The sequence below is a fragment of the Strix aluco genome, chromosome 4 (assembly GCF_031877795.1).
Source record: "Strix aluco isolate bStrAlu1 chromosome 4, bStrAlu1.hap1, whole genome shotgun sequence".
Lineage (NCBI taxonomy): Eukaryota > Metazoa > Chordata > Aves > Strigiformes > Strigidae > Strix > Strix aluco.
Genome location: NC_133934.1, coordinates 92,876,974 through 92,896,671, shown reverse-complemented (window position 1 = coordinate 92,896,671; position 19,698 = coordinate 92,876,974). Strand labels below are relative to the sequence as shown.

General features: G+C 36.2%; 1 protein-coding gene across 9 annotated transcripts in view; it reads left to right on the top strand.

Annotated features, from left to right (window-relative positions):
- Positions 1 to 19,698, top strand: part of PCNX1 (pecanex 1) — a 92,161-nt gene that overhangs the window by 28,233 nt on the left and 44,230 nt on the right. For 5 of the 9 annotated variants that reach the window (XM_074824304.1, XM_074824310.1, XM_074824305.1 and 2 more), the window contains exons 7-9: positions 6,083 to 6,215; positions 10,891 to 11,075; positions 18,484 to 18,574. In XM_074824304.1, the coding sequence (XP_074680405.1) occupies positions 6,083 to 6,215; positions 10,891 to 11,075; positions 18,484 to 18,574 (409 nt within the window). The remainder of the gene's footprint in view (positions 1 to 6,082; positions 6,216 to 10,890; positions 11,076 to 18,483; positions 18,575 to 19,698) is intronic. The other 4 variants (XM_074824308.1, XM_074824307.1, XM_074824303.1 and 1 more) reach the window with 3 other exon arrangements.

Here is a 19,698-nt window from a genome sequence, read left to right as displayed (position 1 = left end):
AAGCCACATTTTTCATGCTCCTTTGTAGATGTAACTGGATTTGTTGTTACGCATACAGCTGAGAAAGTTCTGAGAGCTGTCTGAACTGTAATGGAAATGCTCACATTGCTGCTAGAGGTAGCTATGAGATGTAATTCCAGGATATATTGAGGTTGGCTACTAATTAACATTTGGTGTTATAGTTAATAGAAGCCCATTCAAAGCAAACATGACTTTCTGTGTATGATACAGTAATATGGAATACCACTTATGCTGGAAGGGCTGTGTGTTCTAAAGATTTAAAGCATCTTTTTCTTTAAGGTGAATAAATGCAAATACAAAGTCGTAATTACGTTTCATAAAGATCAGTGTAGGTTATGAACATATGTCTGCTGCATGAACATACTACCAATTATTGATACCCAAATCCCTGGATATAGGGACTCTGTTGGGCAGGGGATCAGATTAGGTCATAGCTTTTGCTCTTTGACTCCAAGTCCATCAACGTTATATTCAAAAAGTATGTGTGAGTAACACCTAATGTTTTTAAAAATGGAATAATTCAAGTGGGAAATACAGTGAAGTAGAATAACTGAGACTCCTAGTTTTATCTTTGGCATTAATATAGAAATTTGTCTGTCAAGCTGATCTGTAAAAGTGTTTGTTCAGAATTCAAAACAAATGGTTTCATTGTCCTGGTTATTTCCTGCTTGACAGTGTTTTGCTTTACAGATTGTTGTAGTGGCTGGTTTGATGTAATAGTAGATATTCCCCTGGCCTAGGCTCAAACTTTTTTTTTTCTCCATACATTCAACCACAACACAGAAGTTTTGGGCTTTACTTCCCTTGTTTATCTTTCAATTTTCTCTCCTTTTCTTTGATGACAAGCTTTCCTTCCTAAATTGTGTGTTCTTTTTTCTCTGTCCTATTTTCTAGTAAAAGTTTGTATCTTAGAGATGTCCCTTCTGTTCTTCATTGTTTTTCTGCCCACATCTTGATTCTTCAGAAATTAGCAGTAGTGATATTTTTCATTAAATGTCCACAGTAAGTTATAATACTATAAGCCAATACTTTTGCTTTTTCATCAGATAAGAAATCCCTGCAGTTGTAGATTTTACAATGGTGCATAATCCATGGTGATTAGTAACAGTATACTGAAGATACAGACTGAATGGACTCCTTTGTACTTGGGTATCTTACAAGTATGGTTTTTAAAATAGTGTTAGGGCACATGAGAATAAACTATGAATGCCTCAACTGTGAGGAGAGTGGTGGTGTTAATCCATAAACACATGAGAGAAGTGTGGCTTTTCTTAGGTTTTGAACACAAATGAGATACAGAAGAGCAAGATTTCAGCTATTTGGTTCGGCAAAGTAAGTTTGGTCTTAGAAGACAGATTTCATTGCTTATGAGAATGCATGAGCCACAAACTATTCATTTTGTGTCTCATTGAGAATTTGTAGGGTTGGTCATTACATGTCTTTGAAAATAGATCACAATTTTCAGTTTGATAGGGAGAGAAATGGCATGTCAAAGCATCGCTCTGGTTCCCTGCACACGTTTAACCACGCTTAACCTGACTAATGTTCCAAACCATCTAGGCTTCAAGTGCTGTATTTTTTTTTTCTTTCCTTAGAAGACTGAGTGACACTATGCTTCCATTGCTTGTGGGTTTTTTGGTATTTTGTTTTCTTTCCAGTCAGACTGATGTATGCAGTTTTCATCCTGAGAACTCTGTGTCCACACGGATACTTTACCTCCATACCGCATCTTTCCAGGAGTATTCTTACTTGAGAAGAATTTATCTGTATTTGAGAATTTCTGAGGCACTGGGTTTAGTGTTTTTGCCTAGCAAAAATGAAATGGCACTTGTTGATGCAATAAAAGTTGAAAATTCTACTTTTTCATCTCATGCTTCTTCAGTTTACATCTTCCAAGTTTGGGTTAGAAGCAGTGGTACCTACATGCAGAGTGATGTTGTAAATGTTTTGGCCTGTATGTGTAAATGTTCCTGCTTGAAAGAAAATATTTGTGTATTACATTTCTTCAAACTAGTTGTATTGTACAAAAATTGTATAGTTTTCCTGTAAAACTTAGTCTTCAGTTCTGTTTAAAACTTTGAGAAACTATAGAGGTTTACATCAAAAATACTTGTGTAGTATAGAACAAGAAGTTTTGGGAAGGCATACCCTGCAGGCATGGTGGTTCAACCTATGTTCAGATATTCCCAGCTGTTTGGCAAAGGGATGTGAATTATTTGTTACTCTAGAATTTTCTCTACAATAAATTTTAGTCCTTTTATTGGGAAAGTATCTTTCCGAATGTATGATGATGAAATAATACCCTCATGACTTTCTAAGTGTGTAACTGCTAATGTGGCTTTTTTCCAATCAGAAATGTAATGAAAGAAAAAAAGGATGAATTTTAATAAATATATGTTCATATGCACAGTTGCATTAACAAATACAAAAGTCAAATTATTTCCTCTTTGAAATCAGATGTATTACAGTTGGGAATAGGTGTGGGAGGGTTAGGTTTGCTACAGAGTTGCCATTAGGTCTTCACCTCTTATTTTATTGATCTCTGGCATGTAAGTTTGTATTTCTAACTTCTGCACTTTGAACTTCAAACCTGATTTTTCTGTTCTTGAGAACAGATAATGTTGGGGGCTCAAATTCATATGACAACATGCAGAAGAAAATTCTACTTAATTTTTTTGACATTTCTGTTAAAACACTACACTGAAGTTTAGAATAAAACAGAAAAATAGAACAGGCTTCAACAATAAATGCTATAACCTGAAAGGCTAGTCTTCCTTTACTGATTCACTTTAAGCAGGAACTGTAAAAGAAGAGCCTATGTTATTTCTTCATGTTATATCTAGATTTTGTACGTGAGTGTGGATGTTGGATCTTACCTTTCTGGAATGTAGAGTGAGTGAGTGTAAGTAACAGCATCAGAGAAGAGTGAGCGATGTTCTAAAGATGTATTTTTTTAAAAAAAGTTGTCTTACAGGGTATTTTTATTTAGTTTTGTTTTCAACATGAAAACATAATGTTACTTTGTAAATATTGAAGGAAGCTTATTTATGTTAAAACAAAGCAATCTCTCTCAAATTGTTGTCAGAGCATGATAGAGGATAATTTAGGAGCTTTATCTTGCATCCTACTGGTGAACTCAAAAGCAGCTGTACTGCTTGTCATTAAAGACAAGTAGAAACACAAATAATACATATTAACATCAGTAGCTTTCCATGCTGGTATATATTTTTTTAATCCTGTGTGTTATGTAAAATAAGGGGTTTGTGTTTTGTTTTTTAAAAGAACCAAAACAACCAAAACCAAACTTCACTCAGTTTGGCTTTCCACATGTCAAACTGTAATCCCTTTTTTCTCAACTATTTTTTTTTTACTTTCTTAGTCATGGTTTCAACATGTAGCTTCTTGAGATCTTGCGTAATGTTAGTAGACTTGGAGCTTGTTGGCCTTTTTGAAAAGCTCTGCAGTCTTTTCAAAAGAACGTATAGACTTGCTTAGTGATCCTGAATGTTACCACCTACATTCAGGAAGAGTGTATATAGAAGATATGCATTGAACGTAAGTTTCAAGATAAATCAAAAATTCCTTGGTAGATAAGTAGAAAGCTACACCAAAACCTATTTTGATTTTTTAAAAGTTAAAAGTGAAATAATAAAAAGTTAGCAAATGTCAGAACTGTTTGTGCAGCTTGGAATCTAACCCCCAAGTACATACGAATTTTGATTTTAAATTTCTTTTAATTTTCAAACATGTCTATATCTCTATTTTTCTCACAGGACATGGCCTCAGTGAGTGCCTGAGGTAGACTTGCTTTAGTAATAAATTGGAGCTGTGTAGGAAGGACCTCTAGTGTTTCCATAATCCGGGTTTCAGTTATTGCAGAAGGTGATGTTTAGTGAATAAAGGATATGAAAAGAAAACCAGATGTTGTCAGTGTTAAGTATGCTGCCTTGAAGAATTGCACTTGAATACTGCTTTTGCTAAGTAGTTGCAAATGGTAATTAAGATGTAATGCTGATGTTTACCATCTTAATGGTAATTAGGATGTTTACATTTCAGTTAAGACTAGTCACTGTTCTTTATTTCGTGGTGATTAACTATGGCCTGATTAGCAGAAACGTATGGAATTGCTCTTGCATCTCAAGTCAGTGGAAACTGTGTTGTGAATATATGAGTTTTCATATGCTCATGTATACACTGGAAAAATTAGAGCTTTACAAATTGGCACCCAAAATTAGTGGACAGTTTTGAACTCTTGTGTGTTAACTTAATCCACCAGAAAAAAAGTCAGGATTCATACTATCTTGTTTAGTGTGTTTGACTTTCCCACTACTTCAAGTATGAGAGCTATAAGGAAATCCTTGGAGAAATTAGGCTGTGTATTAAAATAAAGCGTGAAGCTGTATATTAAACCACAAGAGAAATGTATTGAATTCTTGATGAAATACACTGAAAAAGAATCATCTATTCATGCTTAGAATAATAAAAACAGTTGTGGAGAATGGAGGAGAAAGTGAGCAATCCCACAGTTCTCCTGAAAGTATAGGAAAGGACTGAATTAAGGATGTCCTTAACTTCTGACATTTTGGTAATGAAGTGCTTGTAACTTTAATGTCGGTCTTAAAGTATATCTCTTCATGTAGCTTCTTAGCTTTTAAACCAAGCTACAGATGGAAGTTTCATATACAGGATTCACTTGATAACCTGTGGTTCATGGGTGGAATTATACTCTTGTTCCATGCAGTCTATTGCTTGAGCTATGGCAGTCATACACAGCAGCAATAGTAGTAGGTTGCTACTCTCTGCAGACCAGCATTAGAATCTTTGCTGGTAAGTTTTGAAAGCTTAATGACAGCAATGTTGCAACTTGATACGTGCTTAAGGGAACATGGACTACTCTGCCTGTGATCTTTCTGCCATAAAAAAAACATTGCTCCCTTAGTGTTTTTTCTTTTTTTGTTTTGGCTTGACACAATCCTTGGTTTTCTCACTCTAGTAATAGGCTTCTTGGCTACCAAGTTGTGACTTTCTCTTCGAGATTGTGATTCTCCTCTTGTACTGACTTCATGTCAAGTTGGTTGGTTGGTTGGTTTTTTTCTCCTCCTTCACTTGCCTGCCAAAACCTGTTTTCTCTGTGACCCATTCATTTGAGCTCTCTAGTGCTCAGCATTGAAACTGGTTAGTAGATTCCTTGGTTCAGGAGGAAGACTTGAGACTGTAGACACACCATGAAGTAGTTGAAATCTGAAGTTGTTCAGACTGTGAACCTTAGGGAGCACAGGTGGATTCTGTGGGGTAATCTGGGGAAAAATCTCAGACTCCCATGAGTACATACAAACTGTTTTTACAGGGTTTGTTGCTTTATAAGTGGGCCAAACCTTTTGTTTGTTTGTTTTTGTTTGGGGAGTTGAAATAACAAAACCACCAATCCTTACGAAGAAGTTATTCTCTCACTTAATCTCAACTCCTTGCTTCTCCAAATCATAGTGTAACTAGTCTAAAATGAGCATAACCTTTGGTGCTTATGAGGAAAAATTGAAAAGCAACTTTTTTTTTTCCCCTGAGGAGGTGTGATGAGGTTAACCTCAACCCTACCTGTTTGGCAGAAATTATAAAATTGAGAAAGGTATATTATGGTGAGGAGTGGCAGACAATCCTTCTAGGTTGTCCTTTAGGCTTCTCTTTTAATTATCTGTTAAATGAGATGAAGGGTGAAATCAGTCTTGTCTCTTCCTGCCCTGTGTAAATGGAAGAGATTTGGGATATCCAACTTTTTGCAATCTGGCTATTTGGATCTGGGGGTAAAAAAAACAAAGGCAAGCTGTATATTCAAGAACACACACTCCACCCCCCAAACACCCAATCACCCAAATTTTTACTGATAATTGTGTGTTGTGATCCTTTCTTGAGGCAGGTTATTTGAATAGTCAGTGCATAAGCTACTTTATTGTTGCAAGTCAAGTTCATTAACTTGGGGAGGGTCAGGGGGAAGAAAGGAGTCTTAAGTTACTGTGTACGTAACTAGGATGGGTTCTTATTTGACCTAAAGTCTGTCTTGATGCAGCAGCACAAGCCAGCGAGGAGACTGTCACATTTCGTCGTGAACGCAGCACATTTAGGCGTCAGGCAGTACGACGCCGGCACAATGCAGGGAGTAACCCTACCCCTCCTACATTGCTCATCGGATCACCCCTCAGGTAGGGTATCTAAATGTTCCACCATATTTAGCATGCATGCAGCAGACCACTTCTCCCCACACCCACCAGTGTTGCCAGAAAAGCACTTTTTACTTCCTTCCCCACCATAACCTCCTTGAGCTGTCACTGCATGTCACTGTGGGCTTGTTGAATTGTGCATGTATATGTGGCACTATTTTCAAAATGATCAGGATAGCCAGTCTCTTAACATGTTATAGCTGATTTCAGATTGATAACAAAATGAACTAATGCTAACAAACTTAAACTCAGTGGTTTTTTTATCTGAAACTTTAGAAACTTTTACTTTCAAGCAAGGAGAAAAAACCAAGAAAATACTATTCATGGCTCCTCATTTTGGTTGTCTTTCCTTTAAAAAAGTAAGCATTAGGGACTAGTACTGTAATCACTTTTCATGTCTGTAGATAGAGAGAGATAAGCATAATAACAAAATGGCGGAACATTATAAAGAGCTAAATCATAAGGGCAAAGGTTCTAAGTCTAAAATACAGGTAGACCATTGTATGAATATCCTGCAGCTTTTTACAGCAAAAGAAATAATGAAGTAGCAGTGATGCTTTTGTTGCAGAATGCACAGTATTGCTCAGTATTCAGTCTAATTGTGTGGCACTTTGCATGCCTTGGTGATGCTTACAATATAGTACATGGAAGTATCGCAGGAGTCCCCAGCCTCTACTAGGCCATTTGTTAACAATACTGAGCCTAGTGATATGTTACATAGAGCAACTCTGGTCTGTCTACTTGAACAGTAGATGCAGCAACCACAATAAGTTTTTAAACTTGCCTTTTAAATCTTTCAATCCCGTGGCTGCCTATGGTGTTGGAGAATCTGGCAAGCAGAACATTACATGTAGAGGAAGGAACACTCCCCTGTACTTATCAAAGTAATTCTTCCTCCAGTTATATGATAAATATGCAGGAATAATTGTATATGTTGTATATTCTTAATGGTCTTTATTCGTATGCTAAGGTACCTTTTAATAATAGGAGCAGTCTGCTTTTGTGTTTCATGAATACTTGTGTAGTTTTTTTAAGTGGAAAAAGCTATAGAAACTGAGCAAATAAAACCAAAATACTTTATAATAGAGGATGGCGAAGGAATTGTGCCATCTTTCTGGCATCACTGAAATAATCCAGGTCTAAGTTTATACATTTTCCTCAGGCAGGAGGATTGCAAAAATGGTAAAATCTAACAAATGAAGGATTGGCATCTGCTACATCAAGGACTGAAACTAGTTAGATGTGGTTTTAGTGGCTAGTGCAGTATGTAGCAGTAATCACATCATTTCAGATGATTTTTTTTTGTTGTTGAGCTGCTTCTTGTCTTGCTGAACATGGCTTGTTCGACTTCTAGTGATTTTCTTCATAGTGAGGCATACTGAAACTTTGCATTCCCTTAGATCACTTTTGCTTTACTCTTCCATTGCATTCACTTGCTTCTGGTATTTTTTTGTATGTGTTTTCCTTTATTTTTTTTAAAAGAAGGGTGGTATAGTTTTGTGTATTGGCTCCTAAGAGGCTGTGCAGACTAATCAGCACCTTAACTGTGCATCAGCCAGGAAACTGAGTTTTCTTTCTTTTAGACAGGTAGAAAGTAGGGCAAAAGGACTCTGTTTTAAACTGGGACTGACAGCTGCCTCATTTTCTCATGCTAGTGCAGTCATTAAGGTTCCCATGGTTTAAGCTGGACTTCAGTGAGATATCATGAGAAAACGGAAGTTGGTGGAAGTAACTTTTTAATCAGACGAGATGTTCATGGGTGAAAAAGCGGATCAAATATTCTAGCCTTGTATTTCCTCCAAGCATCTTTGAGTTATCTAAATTTGTTCCTCTCTAAATAAAAAAAACCCCAAAACTCTGTTCTTTCTTAAAGAATGTTATTAAAACCACTTGTCTTACAAACATGTTCAGAATTGAATACTTAGTGAGGTTACTTTGCTCAAGGCATTGTTTGTGATGCTAAATGACTGTCCCTTGGAGTGGAGTTAAATTGCCTTAATTCAACCAAACACCGAAGTGCTTTCAGAGATGTTTGACATAAATTCCATTTGAATTACCAACTGTGGAAGATATCTGAAAAATTGTATTTATTACTATTCTGATTTCTAGATGAATAGGCTGAAAAAACTTTCTTTTGTATGGGTAGCTTAATTTTAGTGTAACTTCTATGTGTTGCTGGAAGAAGAAACCCTTAAGAAAGATTAAAAAAAGAAAATTTTGCATAAGGAAGAAATGTGAAGAAATGCAGATTTTTTTTTTTTTTCAGCCAGTCACCACCTAGTTCTTTTCAAAATATCACTGCAACTGTACTGGCATTACTTGTATATACTAGTGGTCAGCTGCCCCAGTCTAGTTCCTGATACTGCTAATCTGTATGACTTCAGATGTTAAACTTCTAACAGTATTAGATTTACTAATCTTTAGTTGCCCTGATGTTACTTCTTTCTTATTCTTGCCAGCAAACTTTAATCTCCTAATCTTCTAACTCTGGCATAAAATTGGATGTCGTGGGGATGTTCCCTTTGAACCTGTTGAGTTCAGCCTGATTATGTTTTTAAAAATTCTTGTCATTATTGCAATTGCTTTTCACTTCCTCTGTGAAATGTTTAGTAAAAGAGACAATGGCATTACATATGTATGTGTTTGGTAATAGTAGATACTTAAGTAAAACCCGGTCTAGTAAATTCTGCTGGATTGATGTTAAATTAGACACAAGAGTATGTTGCCTGGTAACTTAAAACAAAACAAAACCACCAAACCCCGAAACCCACCACAAAACAACCAACCACCCCTGCTTTTGTCCTGCCTAAATGTCAACAATGTTTTGGGTACTTTAAGCATAAGTATGCACTGACATCCTATGTACTCAGTGCTGTATGCATGTATGTCTGATACAAGATCGTAAGTGACTGTCTTGAGCAGAATTTTATTTTTTGTAATTATTACTTAGGCAGAGAATAAATCTATCTTTATCTGTGTAATCTGTTAATGTCAATGTTTTGTTTTGGTTTTTATTGTGATGGAGATGGATAACCACTGAAAGGGCAACTTTGTATATGCCTTTTGATAGTAGCTACCACTTAAGGGAAAGCAGTATTGTTTAGCAGTGTTTTGGTGATGCTGATAATACTTAAGGGAAACAATGAAGGCTGGCACATCTGTGAGCTTCCTTAGGGTTCTTGTTGCCATGTAGCTCACTGAAAGCCTTGTGTACAGCAGCAAAACACCAAATTTATAGTTCAGATTAAAATATGTTAGAATACGATAAATAATGAGTTGCTGTTTTTACCTTATGAGCTGTGTGCATGTCTGCTTTATTTTGCATGAGCATTTCTTAACACCTATTTTTATACTTATATCCATATTTTGTTTTCCAGTGGTGCTCTAACAAAAGATGAAAAGTAGATGTTCTAGAAAATACTGTTAAAAGCAAGTACATCAGATCTAAGTCCTCAACTCTTAGTAAGATCTTGCTTTTTCAGTTGCCTCACTTGCCAACTATAGCATCACACTGTAAACAGTGAAATGTTAAAAGCAACAGGTGATAAAGACTGTTTTCAACAGTGTTTAAGGTACTTTCTGTAATCTTTAAAATATAAATTCTTATATTTGTCTAAAAATAATTTCTTAATTTTATCACGTCTCACAACTAATGACTGTGACATCTTTGAATGCACAAAATAAAGGGCTATAAAAGCTAATTTCACAAAGTAGGTGTGATATACAAGTGCAAACAACTATTCTGACACTTTACCATGTTTAATATTAAACAAGCTATTAAAAATATCTACCTTTGTTAAATAGCTTTATAAAATAATTTTGCAATAAGAAGGCTGTGAAGAGGAGAACTAACATCTTCAAGCACTGTCTACTCATGGCTGTAAACTTACAAATTTCTCTGAAGCCCAAGTTGACTTTTAAAACCTGTGTTTTGGTGCAGGTATGTGTCTGGGTATAGGAAAATTTCTTTGAGTAATAAAGTTTTTGCTGTACTGTCAAAATAATTTCAAAACAGACTTAAAAATTTTGCCAATTAATAATTTGTTATAAGCATTCTTAATACATTAAAAAAAAAAAAAATCTGAATCCAAGCATTTAACTACAGTTATCTAGAAGGTCTGTGGTAGGGTATGGCTACTAATAAAGCTACTAGGAAAACTTTTCTAGTAGATTAATAGCAAGAAAGGTGGTGTTATTGTGACCAAAAAAACCCCAAATGGCCAACTAAACAGTTGATCGAGTGATCTCAATGAACAAAAAGGGCTCTAACTATCGTGAGAAGACTGGAATAGTCACTACTGTATGTTGGTGATACCTCAGGTTAGTCTAATTGTAGACTAACCACTAATAATTAGCTTTCGCACCCACAAATTAAGGCTTATAAGAATATACTTGAGGGAGACTTGGGGAGATTTTAGAAAGCAATACTACTTCTAAGAAGTGGGACAGGAACTGTATCTCTAGATTACTGAGGAAACTAGTGTCCAAATATGCCATTATACAGAACTCAAGGGTTATCTTAACCCTAGTACGTGGCTTCTTAATGCTGTACGCTTTAAAGTTTTCCTCTTTAAACTAAAAAGTCTTGTTTTGCTTCACTTCTAGCTATTTTTCTCTTCTTCCTGGTAATGTGTCCCCAATCCATGTTTTCTCGTAGCCTTCAAGATGGTCAGCAAGGCCAGCAGTGCTCCTCCCAGGTCAGAGTGCAGTCCCGCCCCCCTTCCCAGGCAGCTGTGCTCGGCGCTAGCGCCTCCTTGCTGGTGAGAAATGGGAGTGTCCACTTAGAAGCATCACATGCCACTGCATCTGCTGTAGGCGGTAGCAGTTTGCACGATGAACTTGGTATGCAGGCCTTATGTAACCTTGGTGACATGGAAGTTTTAATACGGCAGATATATCGGTAATAATGCGGTGAAAAGCAGCTAACTTTAGCTTTGTTTCTGAATCTTGTAGGTGCGTTTCTTAGAAGGCCATGGTGCTCATAAATTCCTTGCCTTTCACAGTTGCCTTTCCTGGCACTTTCTCTAACAAATGCACGATGGGAAACACTCTAAGAGCGCATAGATACAAGTGATGTGTGAGAGTGCATAGCTACAAGTGATGGTGTGGGAGAGCTTTCATGACTTCAACAATGTAACACTTGTAATGAATAAGTTTTCTCCCATTGTCACCAGTAGTTGTGCAGAGATTGAGACCAACTTTGGGGATCTGCTGTTTCCTGAAAAAAATACTTGTTATGGTCCTTAGGAATTCTTGATCTTACTTTTTTTAGATGAGTCTTGCTTAGCTGCTGTTCAAAAAATAAATCCTTGTGTAAATGAAAGTGCTTTACTTTTTATGTACGTCTTAATTTAGGAGCTTGATATTGGAAGAAAATCTGGAATCTTATATCAAATGTCATATCATTTCATGGAGCCTTATAGTGCCTTTTAGTTCTTCATGGTCCATTTTATTTAGTATTCTTAACTATTCATTAACTTCTATGCAGCTAATAAAATTACTCGGGAGAAGGAAGTTAAGATGGTCATAGTAAGTGACTGATCTCCTGTGACACAGTAATGCAGAGGCAGAAGAATTCCTGGCAGGGATCTTTGCAGCTATCTATACATGGCCTGAATGACTTATGACTTTAGCATTAATATGGAATTCTTCCTTGAATTATTAAAATGGGCATCTTTAGAACTGACAATTATTTTTGACAGTATTTTGAGCAGCTGTCAGTTGTAATAACCTAAAAGTACAGGTTAGCTCAGAGCACTGACAAAACACTTGTTTCAGATCTTACTGTAACCCAGTACTAAAAGATAAGTGAATTGTCATCTTGTTCCACTAATGGGGAAGACTTCAGGAGTTGCCAGGCTGTGGTACCCCTTTAAAAATGAGTTTGGCTAACAAGTTGCCATTTTTTTTGCACCATCTAGCTGCAATATAAGGAAAACTTGAATATAAGCAAAACTGAAAACAACCCTGACGTTCTCTGAGATGTTCTATAAAATTTAAAGACAGATGTGCTAAATACACACAATCTACTTACCTGATAATTTTGTTTTAGCTTCTGTGGCTCTACTAGTTTCTAGATAGAAAAATTGAGACTTCTGTCTCACCGCTTGTATGTGTCTCTGAACTATGAAAGCTTATCACATGAAACTACAGATTTCTTTAGTTTGGACTCTTATTTCTTGTTTGAAAAAATATTGGAATATAACTGAAATTCAGGGGTGCTGGTGGTATCAGTCCAAGGTTAAAGTTGATATTTAATCTTAAAGCCACCATTATTGTATTTGAAGGATTGGGTTCGTCTTACCCAAAATAATACAATTAAGTTGTATAGAACTCAAGATTTAATACACATTCTAGATAAATCTGAGTTATTTAAGAACTTTGTCTACTACAACATAGTAATATAAGAGGATCATTTCAGAAATAAAACATTGCATTCAGGCATTCTAAAAAGGCAAGTTCGTTGCACTTGGCATGTATTGGAATCTTCTGAAATGTATATAGCTAAGTTCTTTTGAAATTGTCTGTACTGTGCTTACAGTTGTATGGGCCAGCACATTGCCTTTGGGAGGCACAAAACTTCCAGGATCCGCTCAGTTAAAAATCTGATGTACAGTAGGGATTTATTCCTGATTTAAAAATCTGAGCATCTGTTCAAAAACCTTCTATGAGTGAAAGCTGCTATTATAGGCAAAATCTGGTTTTATTATTTTAGGAAAATCAAATTTTCCAGTTTGCATAGCAGGCTTTGTGTGACAGGTGCTATCTTTTGATAGAGTAAAATAGTTGGCAAAATGGTGCAAGCTCTCCCATGCGTGATTCCTTTATCAGCCCTGACAAAAAAGGAGACTATCTTTCCTTATAACTGGTACATGGTTTGTTTGGTGTTTTTGTTTTGGTTTTATCCTCAGTCATGGATGAAGTAACACGACTGCTCTGTTCCCCTTAACTCTAAGGCTGTTGGTTTTTCTCTGTTGTCCCAAGATACCTTACAGTGAAAGATGACCCTGTTACTTTAGATTATGTATGGTTTGGGGGTGAGAGAGTATAGTAGTTTGTTTTTTCCTTAACTTTTATTCTGATGCTGATCAAAGCAATGCAGGTGATATAACCAACTCTTTGTCACTGTGGAAATCACTGTGACTGTCCAGGACAGAATAAATATTAAAAATAGAGGCTGGGGAAGAGCTATGGAAACAAAACTTGATTTACAGGAACTGGACATATAAGTGACAAATTCAGTAGATGTGGTTGTATTGTCTCTGTACAATGCATGTAAGAATTGATTTTCTTACTGAAATTCTATTAACATATTCCAGCTAGTCTGGAAGACAAACAGAGCATGTGTTAATTTACATTAAAAGCCCCCACATTTAGGACTCCTGTTTTTGTGTACCAATGCAGTATCTGCTTCTGCATTTTTTTCCACTTGTGTGTTGATGTCAAACTGCAGCTTTTAACAAGACACCCAATTTTTTTTTTTTTTTTTTTTTTTTGCTTTAAAGATTCATGTCTGTTAGCTTGATTCTGGTGGCTTATTTTATGAAGGGTCAACCTTGCTGTATTATAGCTAGCCTACATCTAGTCTGGTAACTATAGCCATCTTTAACTGGGCATTGTCCTGAGAGTAAGGGAAGAGATGCTTTGAGGCATTATCTTTAGTCTTCCAGATTTGAAGTAGAAAGATTTATATCAATTATGTTGTTGTTTCATGAGGGGTTGGGGGAAAGAACTTGAAAGGATGGAAAAGGAGCTTAGTGTGGAGCAGTAAACGTGAGGTAAATCGTAGGTGGAATGCAGGACAGAAAAGAAAGGTGGCAGACCAAATGCCATGATTATAGTCAGGATTAATATAATAGGAATCCAAAAAAGCAACGGAACATGTACCATGACTTAAGCGAATGACAGTCTTCAGAGCACAGTGTGGCAGGACTGATGCCTTTTATTCTCACCAATGTCTGATTCTTGAGACATGTAGGTGATGGGTAGGATTCTTCAGTCCTTGCTGTGAAGGCTGTAGGTGTTACAATTTGTGAAGCAGTTAAGCAGTTAAGAATCCAAGTACTGAGTTACTAGAACAGTTGCCCAGTTTCTGAAACTGGGGTGAAATAACAACCTCTTGTCCTCTGCTAGATGATTTTTATTATTTTTTGAAAGGAATATTTCTTTTGTGATTTAAAGGGAAGTGGTCATCTGGAGCTTTACAATACAGTTACACTGCAATGTTGGACTTCTGGTTGTATCATATGTGCAAGTGATGATCTTTCAGATTTATTGGAGTACTTTATGAAGGCAGTTGGATGCTCTTGAAGATCAACTTCTCTAAAGATAAACAAATGCACTGATTACTTATTTGATTAAAACCAATTTAGAATCAGTTCCTCAGTACCTTTTTATAATTAAGTAGACATAATTTATTCGGGATGGATGGGGGAGTATTTTCAAAGGTACAGGTAGAAAATAAATATTCTTTTCCCATTGTTCCTATTGAAAATACCCTTCTTGTAGTCTGTGGAATAATAGGTAAGTTACTCTTCTGACAAACTTCATGTAGAAATAAGAAATGAACCACTTATGAACTGTTCTAACTGAAAAATTATAAGTTTTCATACTGGAGCTGAAGGTAAAATTTTGACGTTTGGAAATAACTCCTTGCACACTACAGAGTATTCAAATTCTGGTGGCTTTGGTTTTGCTGACTAGGTTTAAAAATACTGTCAAGTAGTAGATGAATGTACCTTGATCTAATGATGGTATAGACTTCAACATGTCAAAAGGTGTTAGCAATACTCAGAACTAGTTTATGAGAAGTTTGAAACAAAGTAATTATTTATTAGATGGAGAACCAGGAAATGGGCTGAAAATAATTTAGCTAAAGAAACCATCAGAGTACCATTGTAGCTGGGACCTGAGCAACTTGAAGTCTTCCAGGTTTCATCTGTGTAAGCTCGTCAGGCTGTTGCTTTCACCGATTCCCAAAACTGGGAACACCAGTTCATACAATGTGAACTGTTACGTGGTTGTCTCTGGATTTGGTGATGAAATATTTTTGTCTTTTGAAACAAGGAAGCTTGTTTCAAAGGAGTGCATTCATCTTTTCCTCTCCATGTCAGAGTGAAGATGTATTTTGGATTTGTGTGCCTGAGTATCAATGACTTGGTTTTGTTATTTTTGTAACCTGGTCCAAATAGAATATTGTTTGAGTGACTTTAATTTGCTAAGAACTCACAGCTCTCCCGTTGAGGGGTGGGGTAGAAGTTACAAGCGTTTCTGTTTAGTGGGCAAACATGCCATTTGCTGTATTTCTTGATTTGTAAAATAAGTTTTTAAGTCTGCTATTTGTTCACAACTTGATGAAACTACAGTCCTTAGAGAAAGAAAAAATCTTCAGCTTCTTCAGTGTGATGCTATAAAAATATTTCAGAGAATGCTGTGGCAGAGCTAGGAATGGGAGAGAAAATTACTAGGGTAACTGAAAATGCTAGGTATATCCATAGATACTGAATCTTGTGAGCACTGAAATCCTTCATTAGAGTTTGAATGTGCTGAGAGGAAGCTGCTGTTATCTCACACAGTTTAAAAAGTGGGATTTTGGTGCTTGGTCATAGATTCTCCAGTCACACCTTGAGGTTTGTGTCCTCAACAGCACTGAATAGTCCTGTCATTTTTTTCTGTTTTGGCTGAGTTGAGACTTTTCTGGAGAGCTTTTTGATTTAAAACAACTAAACAAAAAAAACCTTCCAACAAAACAAAACAAACAAACAAAAAAAAAGGGCAGACAACTTGGTTTTACTGAGAAGCCATGCTTTTCTTGACAGAGAGCTAACTTTCAATAGCAAGTCTAGATAAGTAGGGGGATAAATTGCAAGTATGGCAAAGCGTGAGTCCAGTTTGTAGTTTGTGTGTAAACAATTGGAATTAAGTGTTCTGTTTGCTGCCTCTCTATTAAGCATGTTTATTTTATCTCACCACACCCATGTACTTATATCAACAATACAAATACAGTAAATTTTGACAGATTCAAAGGTGAGTTGGATGTGAGGGAACTGTAGATGTTTTCTAATGTGAAGTGGTCTATGCTACATGTTTTCGTAGTTTGAGGCCCTTTTCAGACATTTCACATGAGTGTAACAGTTAATAAACTTCTTCTGAAACTGTATCTGACATTTTATCACAGCCCAAGAGAATGGGAAGTTATATCTTGCAAGTAGTATATTCTAATTTCTGTGACTAGAATTTCATTAATTTAGAAATCAAAAAGTTTAATTTTCAGGCTCCCATTTCAGTAGTGCAAAATCATGAAGAATTTAACCTCAACTTCCTTGTCTCTCTTAAGGATTGGTTTCCCATAAGTTTTTTTCCATAATAAGTTATGCATAATTTTGTCCTGACTAGAACCTGAAGTGTATTATCTAATACTTTCATGTTTGCTGTTGAAATTTTTTTTTACTGATGCAGTTAAGAAATAGACCTGTGTAACTAAGGTTATTTATTAGTTGTGGGAATGAAGATCCCTAATGTCTTGTGCTAGTTTAAATTTTAAACTTCAGTAACAACTGTTTACTACGCTATGCATTAAAAAACAAAGGGTATTTAACAGAAACTTTCATTAAATCTTAACCATTGAGGAAAAAACCCTAACAAGTGAACTTTCTACTTGTATTTCCTTACAAATGTGTATAGCGACTGTAATTAAATATTGAGGGAGAGCTGTTGCATTGCTGAGCTCTGACACATGCTGTACTTGACTCCTGAATTATGTAGCTGATTGTCTTGTCAGAATGGTTGGTCTTACCATGGCTGCAGTATGTGCCTAGTTGGTCTGAAGTGCCCCCTCTGAGGATAGAAAGCTTTATGAAGATATTTTCAATATGCCAGTATTGTTCCTTAGTTTCGCTGGTTTTAATCGTCCAGCTTGATGTTTTTAACCTTCTTGCTTTCAGACACTTCTAAATTGAACTTAATTGTCTGTGGGTCTGAAGAAAAGTTGGAGCAGGATCATAGTGTGGTTTTTTAAAATAAAATATATCAAAAAACACTATCAGAAGCAGGTTATGTTCTCAAAGAGAGGGAAGAGAATGGAGAATGTTAGGCATTTCTCCTGGGACTGCTTGTTACTCTGTATCAACAGAAGAAAGCTGCAAGACCTGCAGTAGAGAGGTGTATACAGTTTTTGCTTCAGATGCTCCAAAGTAGGATACTTTTTTTTGTTTTGCATAAGCAGATACTAAAATAGTGCATGCTTTGCATCATGGCTTAAGAAGAGTTTTGAGCTAGAAGAGATGGAGAAGTTGGCAGAACACTTCATATGAGATCACAATTTCAAAATCAGCTTCCTGTATTCAGAGCTGAAATATATTGAACCTAGCCTTCGGGGGAAATTACAATGCTTATCTCTCTGATTGGACTATTGTGGGAGAAGGGCACTGTAAAAACATCATATTGTGAGTAAGGTAGTTTATAATTTGAGTTATAATCTCTAGCTACTTTTTTCTTATTTATATATATAGGAATAACTTGATATTGTTCATTCACAATGTTTTTAATAACAACTTTAGGAAATTATGTTTAATGGAGTTCCGGTAACTCCAAATGGCTTGCTTGAGAAGTTAGTTTGCAGTCTTCTGTTCTCACACTAAAGTGTTGGCTTCTGACTTGTAGAATAAAGCTGCCTGCCATTCCTTTTTTAGTTTTTCTAGAGGTATGACTTACAAAGCATCTCTGGCCACTTCTTTCACTCTTTGTGTTTCTTTTGAAATAGACATGTGCCTCTCAAAAGAATTTTATTCAGGGCCCTTGAGGAATCTCTGCCTTAGTTAAATGCCATGGTTCTTAGATGCTGATAGGGAATGATGTACTGATTGTTCTCCTGGGGGTGGGGAAGAACTGAAGAAGCTGGTCATGGCAAGTTGTTTGCCTGGTTATTCTAAAAGGGGGGGGGGGCGGGGAAGGGCTTACATTGTGCTGCTGTTGTGTTAATGGTGACATCTTGTAAACACAAACTCTTAAAATTTAATTCAGTATTGCGGTTTACTGTATATATGTCATATAAAATGGTATGGAAGAGGACTGAGTAGCTAATGTCTTGTCTGCACTGGTGACACATTAATGTGTAATCACATTTTATATTTTGACACTGATGTAAATTTAGATGTCTAACTTGATCTCAGTAGTAAGTTAAATAGAAAGTAGTGCCAGTGGGATGAAACATGATGAAATCTTGACCTGCTTTTGACCTTTTCTTTAATAGGTAAGTTCAGTTCTACACTCTACGAGACAGGGGGCTGCGACATGTCGCTTGTGAACTTTGAGCCAGCTGCAAGAAGAGCATCCAACATCTGGTGTGTGTGAAGGCCAGTCAAGAGTGATGATTCTTGTCTTACTGCAAACAAATCTTTGATTTTAATTTTAAAAGGTTATTTAGTATGGACTACAAAAAATCATTATAAAATACTATCCATATACTTCTACTTTTGAAACCTAAGTGATTTTTACTAGAAAATGACACTAACTGCATAAATTATCTTCTCCACTTAAATCTCAAAAAATGAAGACTACTGTTAGCTTAAGTAATAATTTTTTAAAGTAATAGATGTCCAAACCAAGAACTTGACAAAATGCATTTTTGATTGGCTTATAGAAAGTCTTTCTTAAATGATTTAACCCAGGTTTTGGGAAAGTAGGTGGCTATTGACCGTAATGGCTATTAACTTATTTACAAATGAACTTCCAATTGTGAAGCAAATGTAAACTGATAAATTTATTCTCAAGTTCATAGATGGCATGAAACAATACATGGAAGTGTTAACATGCCTGAGGTTTAAATTTGACTTAGAATTGAAATGGCCAGCTACATACTGGATAGTTCCTCTGCTGTTGGAAAGATGCCCTTTCTTTCTCTGAAGGGACAGGAGGCAGAAGAAAGAAAAATAACCGAAAACCTTCCACCCCCCCACCCCCCCAATCCACTCCACTACATAGAGGTGCTCTGAAGCTATTGCGTCATGCTGAATGCTACAAACTCCCACCACGTGTAGGTGGAACAGCTATTGGAATTATGGAGTAACGAATATAAAAGCTCCCATCTTCTAATCTTTCTTGTGAAAGTGTGCAAGTGCCTTTTGTAGAGTTGAACTTTGATAAAAAGTTCTGTATTCCTTGCACAAAGCTGCCAGTGCCTGCCTCTACAGCTTGCATGTTCCAGATGCAATGGCTTTGCTGATGGCTGCTGTGATGAAGTTATATGTGCTAGTGGAAGGAACAAACTGGCCACATCCAAATAATCTGACCTCAGCTTTAAAGAATACTTGAGTTTCAGTGAAGTAAAATTGATAACAAAGAATGTTTTTATCTTAAGGCAAGGAACTGAAGGAAAGTTGCATAAATTTGATACAAGTCTTACAGCCATGTGATTTACATAGAAAACAAACATCCAAAAGCAATCCAAAATTGGGGAAAAAAGCAA